The 18,524-nt window shown below is 59.0% G+C and overlaps 3 protein-coding genes across 3 annotated transcripts; 1 reads left to right on the forward strand and 2 right to left on the reverse strand.

Moving 5' to 3' along the window:
* Positions 1-1,818: 1,818 nt before the first annotated feature.
* PTH2 (parathyroid hormone 2) lies at positions 1,819-2,612 on the reverse strand. Its single transcript, XM_026481735.1, has 2 exons — positions 2,491-2,612; positions 1,819-1,993 (listed from the first exon to the last, which is right to left on the reverse strand). Exons 1-2 carry the CDS (start codon positions 2,610-2,612, stop codon positions 1,819-1,821), a joined length of 297 nt encoding a protein of 98 aa, XP_026337520.1.
* A 2,609-nt stretch (positions 2,613-5,221) lies between these two features.
* GFY (golgi associated olfactory signaling regulator) lies at positions 5,222-7,494 on the forward strand. The gene is made up of 3 exons (XM_026481771.2): positions 5,222-6,401; positions 6,637-6,810; positions 7,295-7,494. The coding sequence occupies exons 1-3, from the start codon at positions 5,222-5,224 to the stop codon at positions 7,492-7,494; spliced, it is 1,554 nt and encodes a 517-aa protein (XP_026337556.1).
* Positions 7,495-7,807: 313 nt separating this feature from the next.
* On the reverse strand, positions 7,808-18,071 carry SLC17A7 (solute carrier family 17 member 7). Its single transcript, XM_026481839.4, has 12 exons — positions 18,010-18,071; positions 13,861-14,113; positions 12,709-12,827; positions 12,315-12,429; positions 12,149-12,236; positions 11,908-11,994; positions 11,673-11,815; positions 10,868-11,017; positions 10,564-10,696; positions 9,766-9,876; positions 9,429-9,556; positions 7,808-9,219 (listed from the first exon to the last, which is right to left on the reverse strand). The coding sequence occupies exons 1-12, from the start codon at positions 18,069-18,071 to the stop codon at positions 8,926-8,928; spliced, it is 1,683 nt and encodes a 560-aa protein (XP_026337624.1). The 3' UTR covers positions 7,808-8,925.
* Between the last annotated feature and the right edge of the window lie 453 nt (positions 18,072-18,524).

Below are 18,524 nucleotides of genomic sequence, written 5' to 3' on the forward strand. Positions count from 1 at the left end.
AGGCCAAGACCCAGCTACCAGGCCCTCCAGGCAAAAGCCAGTGAGGCTCCTCACGGGGTTGTTGTGAGGTTCAAAGAGCCAGTGGGAGTGCAATATTTAGGGACGGGCCTGGCATATAATAACTGCTCATAACTCTTCAATCCCATTTCTCCATGAGAGTAATGGCAGGGTCTAGACTTAAGTCACACAGATCTGCGTTCCGGTTACCCTTTTGTCCATTACTGGCGCTGACAACTTGGGGAAATTACTCTTGACTTTCAGAGTCTTATTTATGAAATTTGGCCAACTCCAGACGGTGTTGAGGAATGTAGTTATTCCTTCATTATTCAGTGTTTCTAAGAGAATCAGGCCCACCCCCTACAGCCTAAGGGCCAATTAGGGCGCGGTCCGCCTCCCAGCAGTACAACTTCTGCCGGAGCTGGCCAGTCGCCCAGCGCCAGCCCCGCCCCCTGCCCACGAGCCCACGAGCCCCACCCCGCCCCCTTCTCTAGACCAATCAGCGCGCGATCCGCACGAGCCGCGGCCAGGGCGCGCTCCTTAGAGCCCTCTGCCTACCCCTCGGAGTGGGTTGCCATGGTCACCACTGAGCGTTGGGACTGAAGGGCTGGCGGCAGCCGCCAGCGAGAGAGAGACAGAGATAGAAACAGAGACCGGTTCTGATTGGCTGCTTCTTCGCTTCACCTGTGCCCCAGCCCTGTGCCTCCGGGAGCCTGATGCCTGGTTCTCTCTGTCCTCTCCTCCCGCCCCAACGGTCTCCCGGGAAGGGAGCAGTCAGAAAACCCTGAACAAACTTCTGGAGGCTGCTGCTAGAGAGGCGGAAACCCTTTTCTAACAAAAGCGTTTTGCTTCGCGGGAGCTGTGAAGAAGTCTCATGGTGTATCTCGGTTTATCGTCAGATGAGTAAAAAAGGCTCAGAGGTTAAGCAGCCCTTCCCAATACCACACAGCTAGGTTTTGGGGAACCTGGTCTTGAATGGCAGGTACATCTCGCCCTAGAGGCAACCCCCCCCCCATCTTTCCACTGCGCCCAGAGAGAAGTCGGGAAGTGAGGAGAGAGCGGAAACGGCGAAATTCGGGGAACATGAGAGCTGGAAGAGGGAGAGAGGGAAACGACAGAAGAAAGAAAAGAGGGAATCAAGAAAGAAAGAAAGAAAGAAAGAGAGAGAGAGAGAGAGAGAGAGAGAAAGAAAGAGAAAGAAAGAAAGAAAGAAAGAAAGAAAGAAAGAAAGAAAGAAGAAAGAAAGAAAAGAAAAGAAAGAAACCGATTGGGAGTGGAAGGAAGAGTTATAGAGGCTGAAAGAAGAGTAGAGAGAGAAGGCAGAGGGTTAGGAAGCCAGGAGGATGGAAAGAGATAGAAGTACAGAGACTCTGAGAGATGGTGAACAGACACCCAGAGAAGGACAGAAACCTAGAGAAGGGGACAGAGACTCAGGGAAACAGAGACCTGGTAGGTTGCAGGGAACCAGAAAAGGGGACAGAAACCCACAGAGGAGGGCGGACATCCGCAGGTGGGGTGGGAGCAGAGATGCGGGTGGGGAGGGACAGAGGCACAGAGCAAGAGGAGGGGACCGAGCTGGGGTATGGAGGGAGGAAAGAGCAGAAATGCAGAGAGAGAATAGGAGTGGAGGGAGGGAAAGATGATTGGGAAATAAAGGGGGGGAGAGAAAAGAAAGAGAGGACTGAGGGGACGAGATACGCCGGAGTAGCGACGCAAGCCCCGCCCGCGTACGCCGCACACACACCCCCGGGCACAGGAAGGAGGCGCAGACCCGGGCGCTCTGCAGGATCTTTATTCAAGTGGGGCGGGCGGGCGCGGCGCTCAGCGCGCGTCCAGCACCAGCAGCTTGTGCATGTACGAGTTCAGCCAGTGGCGGCGCTCGAGAGCGGCCAGCAGCCGCGCGCGCTCCCGGAAGGCCGCGTCGTCCGCCAGCGCCAGGCTCCGCCGCGACAGCGGGGTGGCCGGTCCCGCCCAGGCCCGGCCGGGGGAGCGGAGGCTACGAGGAGACCAAGAGAGGCGGTTACCGCGGGTCCCGCCCCGCCCCCCGCCGCCACCTGTATCCCCCGCGGTCTAATTCGAAGCCCCGTCCCTGCACAGTCTGTGGACTGGCTCAGCGTCTGTCCTCTGTCCCCGTCTCCCTCTCGACGGGTCTCTGTCTGTTCCCCGGGCTCGAAGCTCCCTGAGTACGGAGACCGAGTCCGATGCCTGTGTCCACCCCCAGCGCTCAGCGCCCGGCCTGCCACACACTAAGAACCCAATAAACTTTGCTCAGGGAACGAATTCGCTCTGCTTCAGCTCGTTCCAAATCTCTCAACGCCGTTCAGAATCTTCTTGTGTCTGTTCCTCGTGCTGATTCCCTGCCCACACTCCACCTCTCTCCATCCCTGGTCTCCGTCCTCCTCTCTCTCGGGTCTCTGTGCCCCTTTCTCTTTGGGTCTATTCCCACCTCTGCGAATCCCGCCTCTCTCTGGGTGTCCGGGGCGCCGCACGTACCTGAGGACCCCGGCGGGGGGCAGGGCGACTCCGGAGGCTGTGCGGTCGCCCCAGGGCACAAGCAGCAGGAGCAGCAGCAGCAGCCGCACCCGGGGGCTCCTGGGCACCTGGCGGGTCTCCATCACCTGTGGAGAGACAGGGAAGAGCTCAGTGAGGCCCACGTCCTGGCCCAGAACCCCGGACCCCACCACCCACCCACCTCCTGCGCCCGTTGGCAGGGCCCGCTACCGCGCAGTGGGCTTGGACAGCCAGGCTGCAGCCCCCTTATATCGCCTCCACAGCCCCCGCAGCGGGCAGTGACGCAGACCAGGGGGCTGGGGGCACGGGTCAGCCCCCCCCCCCAAGGCTCATTAGGAGCCGCCAGCGGTAATGAGGAGCCAGGAGTGGGGGCCCTGCTTCTGCCTCGGCAGCCACCAACTAATTGGGACCAGGAGCTGGGACCTGAGGGGACGCAGGAGGGGGAGAGACAGACAGACGGAGAAGTGGACACAGGAGGTGTGTCAGAAAGATAAAAATAGAGACCGGCAGAGGGACCATCAGAGCAGAAGCCAGAGACACAGAAAGAGACAGGGAAAGCAACAGAGGAGGGACTGATGGGGAGAAGCAGAGACACATAGATGAAGTAACCATGAGAGGGAAGGACAAAGACAGAGTGACAAAGGAAAGGGTTGAGGGGAAGATAGAGAACAACAGAGGAAGAAGGAAAGAAGAGGAAGGAAGGGGTGGGGGGGGAAGAAGACAAAGAGCCAGCTGGAGATGGAGGGAGGAGGCTCTGAGAAAGACAGGAGATAGAAGGACAGCCAGCCAGCACAGAGATGTCCAGAGATAAATCCAGGCAGCAGAGAACCAAAAAGATAGAATGAGAAATGGAGGGGGGAAAGGCAGCAGAAAGCAAATGGTATTGGGGGGGGGCGTGAAGGCAGGTAAAGTGACAGGCAAAACTGCAAAGAGGGGAAAGACAGACCAGGGCCCCCGAGCTACCCTGTGCATGGGCCTAAGCCTTCCCAGGGAGGAGTTTGGGGGTATTGTAAAGGACCAGTCCTCTCACACTGGCTCTTAAGCGGGTGCTCTCTACACAGTGAGGGGAGGTAGGCCAAGGTTAGGAAATCCCAAAGGGCAGGAGCAATCTGGGTATCTGACTGGCAAGACATGGGACCCTGGGCTCCTAGTTCCCCAGAGAAGAGAAGCCTGGGAACCTGGATTACTGGATCTGAGGGGAGGGACCTGGAGGCCCAGACTCCTGGGTCTTCAGGTAAGAGGGCACCAGGGATCTAGACCCTTGGGCTTGCATGTAGGAGATGGCAGATGGCCTAGACCCCTGGTTGCTTGCCCTTTCTTTCTTTCTTTCTTTCTTTCTTTCTTTCTTTCTTTCTTTCTTTCTTCCTAAGATTTTATTTATTTATTTGACAGAGAGAGAGAGAGAGAGAGCACAAGCAAGACTTGGAGCTCGATCCCAGGACCCCGGAATCATGACTCAAGCCAAAGGCAGATGCTTAACTAACTGAGCCACCCAGACACCCTTGGACCCCTGGTTTCAAAGAAAAGATAGCTTGGTTGGGCCACATCCCTCCACCAGATAGATGATCCAGTCCCTAACTCCCTTCCCTATTCCAGAGATGATGTTCTTTATCTCTGTCCCTTTAAGAGCACAAGCCTGTAGCCAGGCTCCCAGGATCCCCAGGGAGGGGGTCAGGTGCGTCAACCTGCACCCCTGGGACCCTACCTCCTGCTGCCCCTCCCAGAGCCATTCTGCAGCATTCACCGATCTCTGCGTCCAGCTCTGCTCACCACTGTTATCTTGGACCTCACTGAGCAGGTAAGAGACCCCAGGCCCCAAGTAACCGTGTCCTACCCAGGTATCTGCCACCCCCACCTCCATCTGAGCACAGACCTAGGTGTCTCTGCCCAGACCAATCCTGAGAGCCTGGCATCTCAGCTCCATCCTCAATAAACAGAGGGACCAGAGTCCTGCCCTACAGCTTTCTGGGCAGGCTGGGGAATCCAGAACCTTACACCCCTATCTACTGAGGGCCCAAGACTCGGAGTTCACAGTCCCCTAAAGTTCAAGACTCCTGTCTCCTTTCTCCCCTGTAGTCCAACCCCCCTAAGCTTGCTCCTTAAAAATTCTAGGCATCTGAAACTTCGGGCCTCTCTTCTCTAAGGAACCAGGACTTTAGACCCACAGTGCCCTCCACCCTCCGGAAACTGAGGTGAACCCCCAGCAGCCTTCTTGCCCAGGTCCCAGGAGTCTCCCTCCTCCCTCAGATCTAGGGGCCCCCAGCCCACAGCCACTCCTTCTGAGCCTCCTCTAGTGTAAACAACTGTGCAGTGAAGGTGTCCCCAGAACCCTCGGAGAAGAAGGGCTCCTGTGTCCCCTTGGAGCTCTACACCCTCTGAAATAGAAGTCAAGGAGGTCTGAGGGCCTGGAGAGGTCTGAGGTCTCTCCCAATTTTTCTGGGACCCCCTCGGGGAAAGAGATAAGGAAATTAACTACGACTCCCAAGAAGCCCCGCGCCTCAGTCTCCCTTAGCTACGGTGGCTACAGCCCCACAGCCTTCAGGGACTTGCAGCTGGTTTCCCCTCTTTTCCCGGGCGCCAAGCTGGGCAGGATTTGGGGCCACCTGGGGACCGGTGGGCGTGGCCTCCGGGAGTGGGCAGGGGTTCCCGGGAGGCTTCCAACCTTAACCCCTTCCTTCCCGCTCCCCCGCAGCTATAGGCGTCTCCCAGAGCTATGAAATCCCTCAGCCCGATCCTCTTCCTCCTCGTCTTCCTCCTCGCCCGGCTGGGTTCCAAGGCTCACCCTTCGGCCTCGCCGCTTACAGCCTCCGACTTCCCAAAGTTGGGCCACCCTTCTCAGACCTCCTCTCCTGCTTCTGAGAATTCCACTCGTGACCTGCCTAACCCAGACTCCCCTGCGACTGCTTATCTCGAGCCCTCCAAATCACCTCATGCAGTTTCCCCTGAGCCCTCCCGCCTTGACTTCACTGAGACGACCAACCATGACCTCCAAGAAACCCCACACCCAGAGTCTCCTGAGAGCCCTAAATCTGACTCGCTCAACACTTCAATAGCAGACTCTCTGGAGACCCCAAAAATTAACCTCTCCAAAATGATAGGTCCAGAACCTTCTGAGACCCCCAAACCTGACCTAACTGATATTCCACACCCAGAATCCCCTGAGACCCTCAAACCTAATCCCTCCAAAACCTCACACCCAGAATTTCCTGAGACCCCAAGCCCTGACCCTACCCAAACTCCACACCAAGAATCCCCAGAGATTCCCAAACTTAACTCCACCGAAATCTCACATGCAGAAGTCCCTGAGACCCCACATCCTGACCCCACCAAGACTCTTCACCCCAAATTAGCAGAAACCCATAATCCTGACACCACTGAAACCCCAAACTCTGAATTCTTCCAGATGGCCCATCCTGACTCTACTGAAACCCCCCACCCAGAATCCCATGTGACTCACAACCCCAGCCCCACTGAAATTCCCCAAACAGAATCTCCCACAACCCAGTCCCAAGATGCAACAGAGAACCCCATGACCTCTGACCCTGAGATCTCTGCCAGTCCTCACCCAGAAACTACTAGACCTTTCAAGGACAAAGCTACTGCCCTAAATGAGCTATCTCTGAGTCCCAAACCAGAAACCCCTGCAGTGACCCAGCCTGACTCCCTTAAATTGCCTACCTCAGTTTCTCCTGGGACAGTTGAGCTGAAAGCCTCCCAGAACTCTAGCCTTAAAGGGCCTGATGCCCTTCTTCCCTCAGCCCGGATTGCAGGCCCCCCTGCTCCTCTGGGTTCCCCCAGTCAGCCGGCCCCTGCCACTCCGCGGGCCCCCCAGCGGCGCAGCCGAGGTGAGAGAGTCAGCACTATCATCGTGGTGGAACGAGTGGAGAAGACCGGTGAGGGGCCAAGACCGGACTCCTGGGCCTGAGGGAGAAGGGGGCTGGGGGCCGGGACTCCTGGGTCTCGGGGAGGGCGGGCTGGGGACCCCGCTCCTGAGTCTGAGGCGGGAGGAGGCTGAGGGCTGGTATGTGGAGTCTGAGAGTGGAGGGAGATGGGGGCCGGGACTCCTGGGTCTCGGGAACTAGGGGCTGGGAGTTTAGATTGCTCAGTCCCTGGGCCCTCGTCCTTCAGGTGTGACCCTGGTGCGGCGCCCCCGGGGCGCGGCGGGCGGGGCCCTCTGCCTCTTCCTCGCGGGGACCGGACTGCTGATTGGCATTTTCCTGCTGCTGTGGTGTCTCTACCGCCGGGCGGCTCGACACCGGCCCTTCGCACACCACAGGCTTCCAAACGACGGAGATGAACCGGGTGAGCGACCCTCACAGCGTCCCTCTCTTTGAATGAATGCGCGTCCTTAACCCGGTTTCGCCTGGCACTTTAGGGCGCCCTGCCAAAAAGTACAGGTCCCCACCCAAGGCCAATAGAAACCCCGACGCCTCCATGATCCTGCCCCCCAGTTCTCCGAAATTCCCCCGGACACACGTCCAGCGCCGTCCCCAGCCCAGCTGGGAATTGCAACAGGCTGGGAGCCGCCGGTCCCCCCCCCCCAGCCCCGCCCCTTCCACCTCCCCTTGGAGCCCTGAATTCCCCGCCCTCTTCACTGCAGGCCCCGACCTGCTGCGCCGACGCCACGCCCCCTCTTTTATTCTGGGGGCTCCGCCCTTTAATTTGAAAACCCAGTTCCAAAGAACAGTCGGAATCCTCTTTCCCGCCTCCTCTTTGGCCAGCGGCGCAGCAGAGGGGACAGGCCCCCTGTCCGCCTAGTGATGACCTCGCCCCTTTGCTCCCACAGTTATGCATTTGGAAGCCCCGAAGGACCCCTACAACCTCTACTTTTATGCCCCGGATGCCTGGGTCCCTTCACACATCGCCACCAAACAGCCGCCGCCCACCCCCCCGCTGCCGCCCAAGCTGCCCCCGCCGCCCCGCGGGAACCGCCCCCAGAGCCTGGAGCCACTCTCTCCCGCCACGCTCCCCAACAATTTCGTGTGAGCCCCACTCGCGTCCTGCCAGACCCGCGCCATCCCCAGACGGAGGAAGGACCCAGAGGTCCTGTCCTCCAGGCACGCTTTGCTGAATAGTAGTTCTCTTGGGTAGGAGGTCCAACACACGAGATGCTTTCGCTGTGACCGGAGAACACCGTCTGAGGCCGAATAAATCAAGTGTTCCCACGGGCTAGACCCCTACTCTGGCCTGCTTCCTGGGAAGGAGGGGGCTGGGGCCCTCGGATTCTGGGTCTGAGGGAGGAAGGAGCTGGGGGCCCAGGCTCCCGTGACCGCCACCGCCAATGACGACGGAGTGTGTACACCAAAGCATTTTATTGGGAGTGAGGCAGGGCAGGGTTTACAGTCACAGAGACAGAGACACAAAGACACAACCCTGCTCTGGGGAAATCACCCCTCTCCCCCAGCCCCATTCCCTTTCCTGGGATTCTGTGACTCCTCCTGCATATAGTCCCCAAATTCTAAGCCGAAAGAGGGGAGTCTGAGAGAGGAAGGATCCCAGATTTTGAGTCGTTTAGCCCCTGAGGGACACAACAAATGGCCACTGAGAAAACAAGAGTAGTTCGAAACCACCCAGGAGAATAAAGTGCAAGGAATTAGGGGGAAGAGGGGCATCTTGAAACCACCGTGGGGAAGTTCAATGATGGTGGCTTCACGCCATTGAGTTGATGGACTTGAGCAGCCACTATTTAGACCTGAAAACGTGTCAGAGAAAGTGCATGGGGGTGGAGAGAGGCAAAGTGTTAAAACTGCCATCTTGCTTCCCTAGACATTGTGCTAAGCTAGGGAGAGGGTCTTGGGGAATTTGGTGCTTCAGCAGAACCTGCTGGTGGAGGGAGGGGTGCGGGGGGGGAGGGGGCCTGAAACCGCCATTCTCCCTCAGAAACGCTGGTGAGAATCGATCCACAGAATGGCGGGGATGGGCGTTTGGTTAATCCAACCTGGAAAATGCAAAATGGAATCGGGAGAGATCTGTAACTTCTAGAGGAAGACCTTGAATGTTTCTAAAAGGCGAGGAAGGCTGAGTAGTCTGGGGGGGGGGGGTTACCCCGAGAATCCCAGGGGTTAAAGGAGAGGGCGGGGGAAGGGTGCCTCAAAACCACAAGAGAGAGTAAAAGATTGAACTGTCCATTCAAATAAAGCCCTGAAAGGAGAGATTTGAAACCACTGAGGCAGAACAAGTGGAGAAGGAAAACCTGTAGGAGAATTTGGGTATCCTTGAAACTGCCAGTCTGCAGCTTCACTACCCCTGAGAGGCGAGATCGGGAAGGGGAGAGGACTTGACAGCACTGGGGAAGAGGGCGAGTGCTTCTTAGGCCTGCAGCAGGACAGAGAGAACTGGGGTTCCTTGACAGTCACTCAGGCCAGTGATGTGTGGAATGGAGGTCCTGGAAACTGCCATTCAGTGGGAGGCACACAGTCAGTAGTCCCGGACAGGGGGTGGGGGTCTTGGGGGCTGAACTGTGCTGTGTGTGGCCCCATAGGAAGGAGGGGGGGCGGGAGGAGCCCCGGGGGGTTCAGCCTCATCCTCCATTTCGCTTTCGTCACTGCCAGCCAGCTGGTCATGGCCAACGAAGCCACACTTCTCTTCGCTCATCTCCTCAGGCTCTGCCCACGGCTGCTTCTCCCCGGAAGCGAAGACCCCGTAGAAGATGACACCCCCATAGTGCACCAGGGAGGCAATTAGGAATACATACTGCCACTCCTCCCGAGTCTGTGGGGGGACAAGGGGGAGGTGAGGTCAGAAGACAGAAACAGAAGGTGGAGAGAGAACCTGAGAGCAGAGAAAGGGAGACGGAGACCCAGCGGGAAGCGTTAAGAGACCAGGAGAGGGCAGGGATGGAGCCCAGCGAGGGTGAAGCCCGTCAGGAAGGCCCCATACACAAACTGGGAGGGCGAGCGGGTCAGGGCCGGCGCACGGACCTTGTGCTTGGTCATGGCACCCACGATGATGGGGCACACCATGCCTGACAACGTGCCCACGCCGTTGGAGATGCCCATGAGGATGCTGGCGTAGCGCGGGGCGATGTCCAGGTGGTTCACGTTGAACCCTGGCGAGGCAAGCCAGAAGGCGTCACTCCCGACTGAACCTCACTCGGGTGACTCCTGCTGAGCCGCTCCTCCTCCCATCGCCACCTCCTCCGCCCCTCCCGCTCTTTCCTGGCCACCTCCTGAGAAGCTGCGAGGTCCCCCTCCTGAGCCAGGAAGTTCCCTACAGAGCTGTCCCGAGTCCGCCAAGCTGCGGATCCGCGGTTCTCACCAGAGATGGCGAAGCCGCTGAAGCCCACGGCGAGGACCAGGAAGGAGATGGCCACGCCCTTGGAGTGCGAGTAGCCCACCACCAGCAGCAGCGTGGCTTCCATGCCGAAGCCTACGGAGGGCCGGAGGGCCGACTCATCTGAGCGTCGGCCTCCCCACACCGCCTCTCCAGCCCGCCTCCCACCGCCGCAGCCCCCACCTCCATGCCTGTCCCTGGCTTTGTGCGCGTTCAGCTTGCCTTGTCCTGCATTCCGCCCGCGCCCGCCCTAACCCAAACCCTCACCTCCCTAACGTCTTTGACCGCGCGCACTACAGCCACCACGGTCCCGCTGGGCCGTCCATGGCCCCATTCCCGACTAGGCCGCGCCCTGAAAACGCAGGGTCGGATCCCCACCCGTGCACCACCCCACCTTCCCTCGGTTCTCACTCATTAGGCAGCAAGCCACCCAGACCTCGTCTGTCCGGGTCCCCCACGCATAGCCCCTCTTGACCACCTAGTTCCCGTCCTGCTCCGCCCAGGCCCGTGTAGGCCCCGCCCTGCCAGACCCAATTTGGTCTCGCCGGTGCTTCGCCGGGCTAGTCACACCCGCCTTGCGCTTCCACCCGGTAGGCCTCGAGAGGCCGGAGAGTCTGTTTCATCCACGCTCGGCCTCGAGAGGCCGGAGAGTCTGTTTCATCCACGCTCGGCCTCACCCCGGCTCCGCCTTTTTGGACACGCCCCTGACCCCACCTCCATCCTCCCGGGGTCCCGCCCCGCCCGGGCTGTCCCAGACGCGCCGCAGGGCCCCGCCCCACTCACCTCCACAATTCATCAACTTGCGCACGTTCGTGGTGGACATGATTCGGCGGCTCCTCAGGAAGTCCGCGATCTGGCCCCCGATGGGCACGATGATGGTCATGACCAAGTGGGGCAACGCTGACACCAAGCCCACCTGCACGAGCGACCGTACAGAGCGAGGCCTCAGGGGCGGCTGGCCCGGCATCTCCACCCGCTTCGTGCACCTTTGGCTCCTCCCTACCCCTTGTTTCAACCTCTTGGGATCCAGGCCCTGCTGCTCCGTCTCCCCCCGCTGCGCCCCCTGCCTTTCCTTCCTGGACCCAACCTTGCTGATCTCGAAGCCGAACACCTCCTCGAAGTAGGCGGGCTGGGAGATAAGAAGCAGGTAGAACGTCCAGCTGCGGCAGAAGTTAGCCACGATGATGGCATAGACTGGCATGGACGTGAAGAAGCGCCGCCAGGGTGTGTTAAACTTCTGTGGGGGGAGGGTGTGGAGAGGAGAGGCCGCTAAGACAGAGACCAGGGCTGGGCGCTCTCTGTGTCCCTTCAGGACCCAATTATAGCCCCACAGAGACCCAGGTTTCCCAACCTCACTAAAACCTCCAGGGACGCAGAGGCGCCAACTTGACCATGTCCTTGTGGGGACCATCCTAGCCTCACAGTGACACTTCAGGGATGCAGGTGTTCCGACTCTACAGTGCCCCTCAGGTGCACAGGTGTCCGGACCCCACGACGACCCTCAGGGACTCAAAAATGTGCGCCCAGGAGTCTATTTCCATTCCATTATGCCCCCTAATTCTCGCCTCACTCACCCCCAAGGTCTAAGCAAACCCCGCATATTCAAATCCCGTTTCTGCTGGCTTAACCACGCCCCACAGTGGTTCTGTCCACCTCGCCACCCAGTCCTGCCCTCGGCACCTGCTAATTCTTTCTTCCCCGCGCCTTAACTCCGCCTCCTAGGCTCTAGCCCCGCCCACTGCACCTCCCCATCCTGTCTCCTCTGAGCGTCTACAGGAACCCACTGCGGAGGAACACTGTGGAAGTTCGAAGCCCCCTTTTTCTCCTGCCTCCCTGCCTGAATATCTCTCCTTGCCCCACCGCGCCTCCGCCCCACAGGCTTGGGCCCTGACCGTGACCGGGTTCATGAGTTTGGCGCTCTCGCCGATGGCGTCCTCGATGTACTTGCGCTCCTCTTCCGAAATGCTGGGGTGCAGAGCCGGGGACTCATAGGAGACGAGCAGCCAGAACAGGTACCAAAAGATCCCGAAGCTGCCTGGGGAGGTTCAGGAGGGGGATGGAAGCGAGGTGATGACCGGCCTTGCTCCGCCCCAGAGCCACCCGGACCCAGGCGTCCGGGTCCCTCACCGTAGACGTAGAACACAGAGCTCCATCCTGAGTACTGCACCAGGACCCCGGCGAGAGGCATCGCGACCACCGCCCCAGCATAGGAACCTAAGGGGGAGGACGCAAGATGTAGACCGGGCTTATCTATCCTCAGATCCGGGAATGTGGCCTCCCAGCCCCTGCCTTCCGGGGACACAGAAATATAGGCCAGAGTCCCTCCCCCGCTGACCCGCAAGTCTGGATCCTAGCCCCTTCCTCTCACCGCAAAAAGCTGTTGTTGCCAAGCGACTCCGCTCTAAGGGCGGGGCCCACTTGCTCCAGATGCCGTGACAGGCAGGGTACGTGACCCCCTAGGAAGGAGAAAACCAAAGTCAACGGGAAGAGGCGGAGTGAGAACAGGCACAGGGTCATATGGAGCAGGGCTTTACCTCTACCAACCCCTGCAGGATCCTCACGAAGATGACACAGCCATAATGGACTCGGGCAGCCGAGGGGATCAGCATGTTTAGAGTGGATGTCGCCACAATCGCAAAGCCGAAAACCCTGGGGGGAAGCGTCCACAGTACGAGAATAGGGCCCAGCTATCCCGCCAAAGCTAGGATTCTGCTCTTTCTGCCCACAGCCGGCCAGGCCTTGTGTTCCCCCCAGAATTCCGGCCCCCACCTTCCCTGCAACTCTCACCTTCCACAACCACAAGCCCCGCCTTCTTCTAAGACCCCGCCCCTAACTCAGGCCCCGCCCATTTCCCCAGGCCGCCCCGAAATGCCAGGCTACCACACCCTCTAAGTCGTTCCCGCCCACCTTGAGACCCCAGCCCTGTACCTGTTGGCTGCGAATTTTTGGCAGATAAATCCTCCGGGAATCTGGGTGACAATGTAGCCCCAGAAAAAGGAGCCGTGTATGAGGCCAACAGTCTCTGGATCCCAGTTAAATTGAGCTTTCTGCGGGCCAAAAGGCACGTCAAACCAGCCGCCCTGACCCCAGGCTCTGCCCCTCCACCAATCAGCACAGATTTAGGCCCTCAGCCAATCAGTAACGAGGACCCCTCTCGCGCCAAAACATCTGCCAATCAGAGCTCATGCCGTCCTCCCAATTCCTTTCGCCCAGGCTGCCAGGCGCACTACCCCAGCAAGGCGGCCTGTCGCTGCCCCGAAGCCTCGCTCTGCCCGCTTCAGTGCCCCTTCTCTGAATAGGGGCCCGTCAGTGGGGTGGGGACTCTGTCTCCACTTATTTCTCTTGACCAAACTACGAACTGTTTGCGGAGTGACTGCGTGGGGTCTAGTCAGGGACAAGAAGTAGCCAAAGGGGCGAGGTAGGCCAGTGCCGAAGTCGGGAATTTTTCCTGAGGCAGGGGCACGGCCTACACCGGAATTAAAACAGGGAGAAAGTGGGGCGCCTGGCTGGCTAAGTCCATAGAGCATGCAACTCTTGATCTCGGGGTTGTAAGCTGAAGCCCCAGGTTGGGTGTAAAGTTTACTTAAAAAATATTTTTTGAAAAATAGGGAGAAAGTCTGAGATGAGGCGGGCTTTAGGTAAAGGCCAGAAATGATGAAGTGGGATGTAGCAGGGACTGAACTTCAGAAAACCCAGGATCAAACTTCAGGGTGGAGTCTGCACTGGGACTGGGATTAGGATGTGACACTGGGACAGGCATGGGTGACAGGTGGAGCAAAATTCCTAGGGGGCCTACAACGGCGCGGGGGCAACATGCTGGCGCACAGTCTGCATTTGGAAATCAGGGAGCTGGAATAAATAGGGGCGGGGCTTCCTTTAGATCGGGGCGGGGCTTAGGAAGGGGAGAACCCTGAGGCAGAAGGGAGCCTGCGGAAGGGGGCGCACAGATGGGCGGGGCTGCTCAGGCTGGGGTTGGAAGGGGCTTGGCCTGGGCTTCCTCCGCCCGGAGGAACGTGACGTCATCAGCGGGAGTGGGCAGGGCTAGGTGGGCCAGCGTGCCAAGTCACGCCCCTGAACTACCTGCACCACCACGTGGCCCCCGCGGTGGGTCGTGCTGTTGTTGACCATGGAGACGATGGCCACGCCCAGGTTGCAGCGGATACCAAAGCTGATGCAGAAGCCCAGACCGCTCATGATGGCGATAATGTAGCGGCGAGGGAGACCGAAACAGGTGCAGTCCACCACCGGCGGGTCCCGGGTCTGCGTCGTCACCGGGCGCCCATCAGCACTCAGCTCTAGCGTCTCTGCACCTTCCTGTCGCTTCTCCAGAAGGCTGCGGGGCATCAAGTGTTGAAGACTCGTAAGTCCAGGCCTCCGGCCCCTCTTCCCCAAGACACAGGAGTCCAGGGCAAAACCTCTTGCTTTTAAGACCCTAAGGATCCTAAGCCCTCACTCCCTCCTTCCCCAGGAGTCCAGGTCCTAGCTCCCTTCTCCCTCCAAGATCCAGAAACCTGGACCCCCTCTCTCCATCCCCTTCAGACCAGGAATTCACGCTGCCAGCCCCCTTCTCCTGCAGGCTCAGGTGTGGCGGTCCTTAGTCCCCTTTTCCCCCAGCCCTCTTATCTCTCAACTCAGGAGTTTTAGACCCCAAACTACACTTGGTGATCCAAGAGCCTGTGCCCCCAGCCCCCACCCTGAGGCCCAGAGACTCTCTCCAGCCCCCTCTCCCAGATATGAGTCTATTTGAGGAAGCAAAAGGCGCTAAGGAGATGCTTCAGCAAAGGTGTCAAAAGAACAGATGCTTCTCAGCCACGTCTGCTATATATACCGACCACCCTCCTCCCCTGCCCCCAGTGGCTTGCCCTTCCCTGCTTCCAGGCCCCAGGTGTGGGGCTGACATCCAGCTGACTCCCTTCAGACACCAGGACCCCATTCCCTGGGGGTGGGGAGAAGTCAGGGTCCCTGGAATCCAGCAGCCCAGCCAGACATCCCGGAGGAACCTTGAGTTCAGGCTGTCAGCTAGGGGGTAGGGAGGGGGGAGTGGCGGGTGGTGTCCTGGCAAGGGACAGATGGCCCTGGTAGGGGGATTGGCTCAGTCCCCAGCGTGGCTCTCGCCCCCGCCCGTTCTGGAACCGGGATTGAGTCTGTGATGATGGATAGGGTATTTGGAGAGCCGCCTCACACCCAGAGAGAGGCTGCTGGGAAAGAGAGGTGCCCTGAGACAGATGTGCAAAGACCCCCAAAAGGCGGGCGCCAGAGATGGGAGGGGGACAGAGGCTGAAACAAAAAGGGCCAGAGATACAGAAGGAGGGACAGAGACCCGGAAAGAGAGAGGGACAGAGACCCAGAGAGAAAAGGGGGAACAGAACAGAGACCCCCGAGAGGGAAGGGGACAGAAACTCAGAGATGGAGGGGGACAGAGACCCAAACATCAGTGGGGACAGAAACCCAAAAGAGAGGCTATAAATGCAGAGACCCAGAACGTTGAGAGAAAGATGGAGAGACCGGGGGACTGAGGAGAGACAAGCTGGGGACGTGATTTGTGAGATGCGGCCCCTCTCTGAGACGGGTATGCAGCCAGGGGATCGGGCTGGATCCCAGGAAGGGGCTAGAACAGATGGAGGCGAGGGAGACTGGGACGGGGGAGGAAAGAACAGCCAGACGGTCTGGGGGGAGGCGGGTGGAAGAGATGAGAGAACACAGCCACCCTCCCCATCTTAGAACTTCAGGAGGTTGGGGGGGCGCTAAGAAACGAGGGTAGGAGGAAGAGCCTGGGGGAGTGGACAGAACCCAGGAGGGACGAGAAATGAGACCCAGAACGTGCCTGCCAGTACAATTAGACTTTGACCCAGGCCCCTATCAGATGCTATTTGACCCTGACACTCCTGAGGTGCTTGCAACCCCTGATATTTGATACTCATTAATACTCCAACGTGTCCGATCTCTGACCAAGGCTTTCTAAATGGGGTGTGGCGGGGGCTCGGTCTCCCACATCTAGAAAATGGGGGCAGGGATAGAGTGTGAGGTTACAGACAGGGAAGCTCCAGGTGATATTGATCATCTCAGGATAGGAGAGTAGGGGCGCAGAGATGACGTGACCCAAGTACTTCCCCGGCAGACCAGAAAGGACAGGGGAGAGCCTGGAGGGAGAGCCTTCTTCCCTCCCTGGGTGCCTGAAACCCAGGTCTGAGGACTTGATGAGGAGAAGCCGAGCTTAGGAAGCAGTTCACCGAAATGAAGAAGGTGTCGCAGTCCCCTCTCTGGGTCTCTGTCTTTGCTTCTTTGGGGTTCTCTGTCCGTTCCCCTGCTCCCCCAAGCCTCTGTCCCCTTATGTCCCTTGGTACTCTCTTCCCATTGTACATCAAGGAAAAACGGAGGTTCAGAAAGCAGAAGGAGTATGTCCGAGGTCACACACCAGAATAGTGATGGGGCCCTGATCATTTCTTGGCCCCCGGCATCGCCCCATCCAAGGCCTGGCTCTCAGGAAGGAGGCACCGTGGCGCCTGTCTCTCCTGCATTCCCCTTCCTCCCATGTCCTTGCCCCAAGTTGCTCTGGGTTACCGTCTGTTTCCTGGGCTGAGGGAGTTCCCCACCCACTCTAGGATCACTCATTTCATCTCGAGGAAACTGCAGCCTCCATCCCCGGCTTGGGAGGGGCTGGCCTGGGTTCGAATGATGGCACTTGTACTTATCCGTGGATTTCTCCCCCTTCTCGAACTGAGCCTCAGTTTCCCCAGCTTTGTCTAAAGGATTACATGGAATCAGGGTGTTATGTCCAATACGGGGCAACCCCAGGGTTCAGACACAGAGCTCTTCTCAAACTCCAACTCCTTGGTGAGGGTCCTGGTGGGAGCTCTGAGCTCTGGGGTCTGCAGGGCCTCAGAAGGCAGCTCAGAGAGATGAAGGTAAGACACAGACAGACTGAGAGAAACCCAGACACAGACGAGAAGCTGAGAAGCAGGCACTGAGGGAGGGGGCCTGAGGAACACATCCCTCCTGCCGCCACCCCCCTTCCAGCCCCCTCCATCAGCACGTCTCTCTCCCTCTCCTGACTTCTCACTGATGTATTTTGAGAAACTCGTGAAAGGAGGCGAGAAAAAGGGTGGGGAGGGGCTGGAAGATTGGGAAAAGAAGGGGTGAGGTTATCTCAGCTCCCCCTCCCCCCACTGCACCATCCTCCTGCCCCCTCCCTTCTGTCCAGCCTTATTCCCATCTCTCCAATTCCTAGAGGGCGGGGGACCTTTGGAGCTAGGAAGTGACCTGCAGCGAGCAGGACTAGTGTTTGTCTTAGAGAAGGACTTGCACGGCCTAGGGAGATGGACTGAGGGTCAACTAAAGACAGGGTCAGGGCCAAGGGGACAGGGTCCGAGGGAATGGCAGCAGGGGCATGGTGCTGATGGGGCCATCTCCTCCCCGCACCGTAGCCAGATATTTTTAGGCTTCTCCGCAGCTGAGTAATTTCTCTGACTTGGAGCCAGGGCTGGGGTTGGGGGTGAGAGGCTGGGGGGAGGTGTCCAGACTGCCCTGGGGACACTGAGGTCACTGGGGTCATCTCCCTGGATGAAAGGAAGTCCTTTTTAGCTCTAGCCTATATCCTTTGGGAAGTCTGTCGTACCCCAGGAGCCTCATTTTTGGCCTGCAACTTCTTTCTCCCCCAGAGACCCAGGATACCCTGGCTTCTCCTCCCAGCTTAGCTCTCCTCAAGGACAAGGACCAATGGGCCCCAATCCGCTTTAGCTTCAGATTAAACTCTCTGAGAGATGGAAACTGAGAAGACATGGGGAGATGGAGACACGCAGGCTGGGGGATGAAAAACCCAGAGCGAGGGGGACAGACACCCAAAAGGAAAGGGTCAGAGACCTAGAGAGAGGCCAGCAGAGACTCAGAGAGCGGGCAGAGATCCGAAGAAAGGAGGCAGATGAAGATAAGAGAACGGAGACCAAAAGTGGGGAAGGGGACCAGAGACCCAAAGAGAAGGAGATATGCAGTCCCAGGGAAAAAAGGGTAGAGTCTGGGGTGGGGTGGGGCACAGAAAAATTAACGAAATGATGGACGAGACTGGACCAGGGAGAGGGGACTGTCGAAAAAGGAGGGAGAAAACCAGACAGATGGGTGGAACCCCTATCCACGGGTATCGCCCGTCCATCTGTCCGTCTAGGCCCAGGTGGGAATGTGCGTCCTCCTCGGACCCTCGGGCTCTTCCCCGCCCAGTACCCTCACCACGCTCACCGGTGCAGCCTCCCGAGGGCACGACCCGCTAGCTTCCGAAACTCCTCCTGACGGAACTCCATGGTGGCTGCCCCTGCCGCCGGTCCCCCCGCCGATCCCCCCGCCCGCGGGCCCGGGCGGCCGCGTCCGGGTTCCCGGGGTCCGCCCCGGCCCGGCCGGCCCCGCAGCTCCGCTCGGGGGGAAGGAGGCTGCGTGTGCTGGCTGCCTGGGGGCTGTAGCTGGACTCAGCGTCGGGGGCGGGGCGGGCGGTGGCTATGCCCCGCCCATTCTCGTTGGACCACGCCTCTTATGTTCTAGTCCCGCCCCCTTTCGTAGCCCTCCACCTCGATTCTGTCCCTGCCCTTCCATTCCAAGACCACGCCTCTGGGCTCTGAACGCGCTCCTCTGAGTTGCATCGCCCCAATTCTATCCCTTCCAGGAGTTACTCCCCCCGTTCCACCCCTCCAGCTCCTTCTATCTCTTTTCTCTCCTCCCGAGTTCTCTTGCTCACCTGAGGTTTCCTTCTTTTTAGTTCG

This window comes from Ursus arctos, unplaced genomic scaffold, assembly GCF_023065955.2.
Source record: "Ursus arctos isolate Adak ecotype North America unplaced genomic scaffold, UrsArc2.0 scaffold_19, whole genome shotgun sequence".
In the NCBI taxonomy this organism is placed as follows: domain Eukaryota; kingdom Metazoa; phylum Chordata; class Mammalia; order Carnivora; family Ursidae; genus Ursus; species Ursus arctos.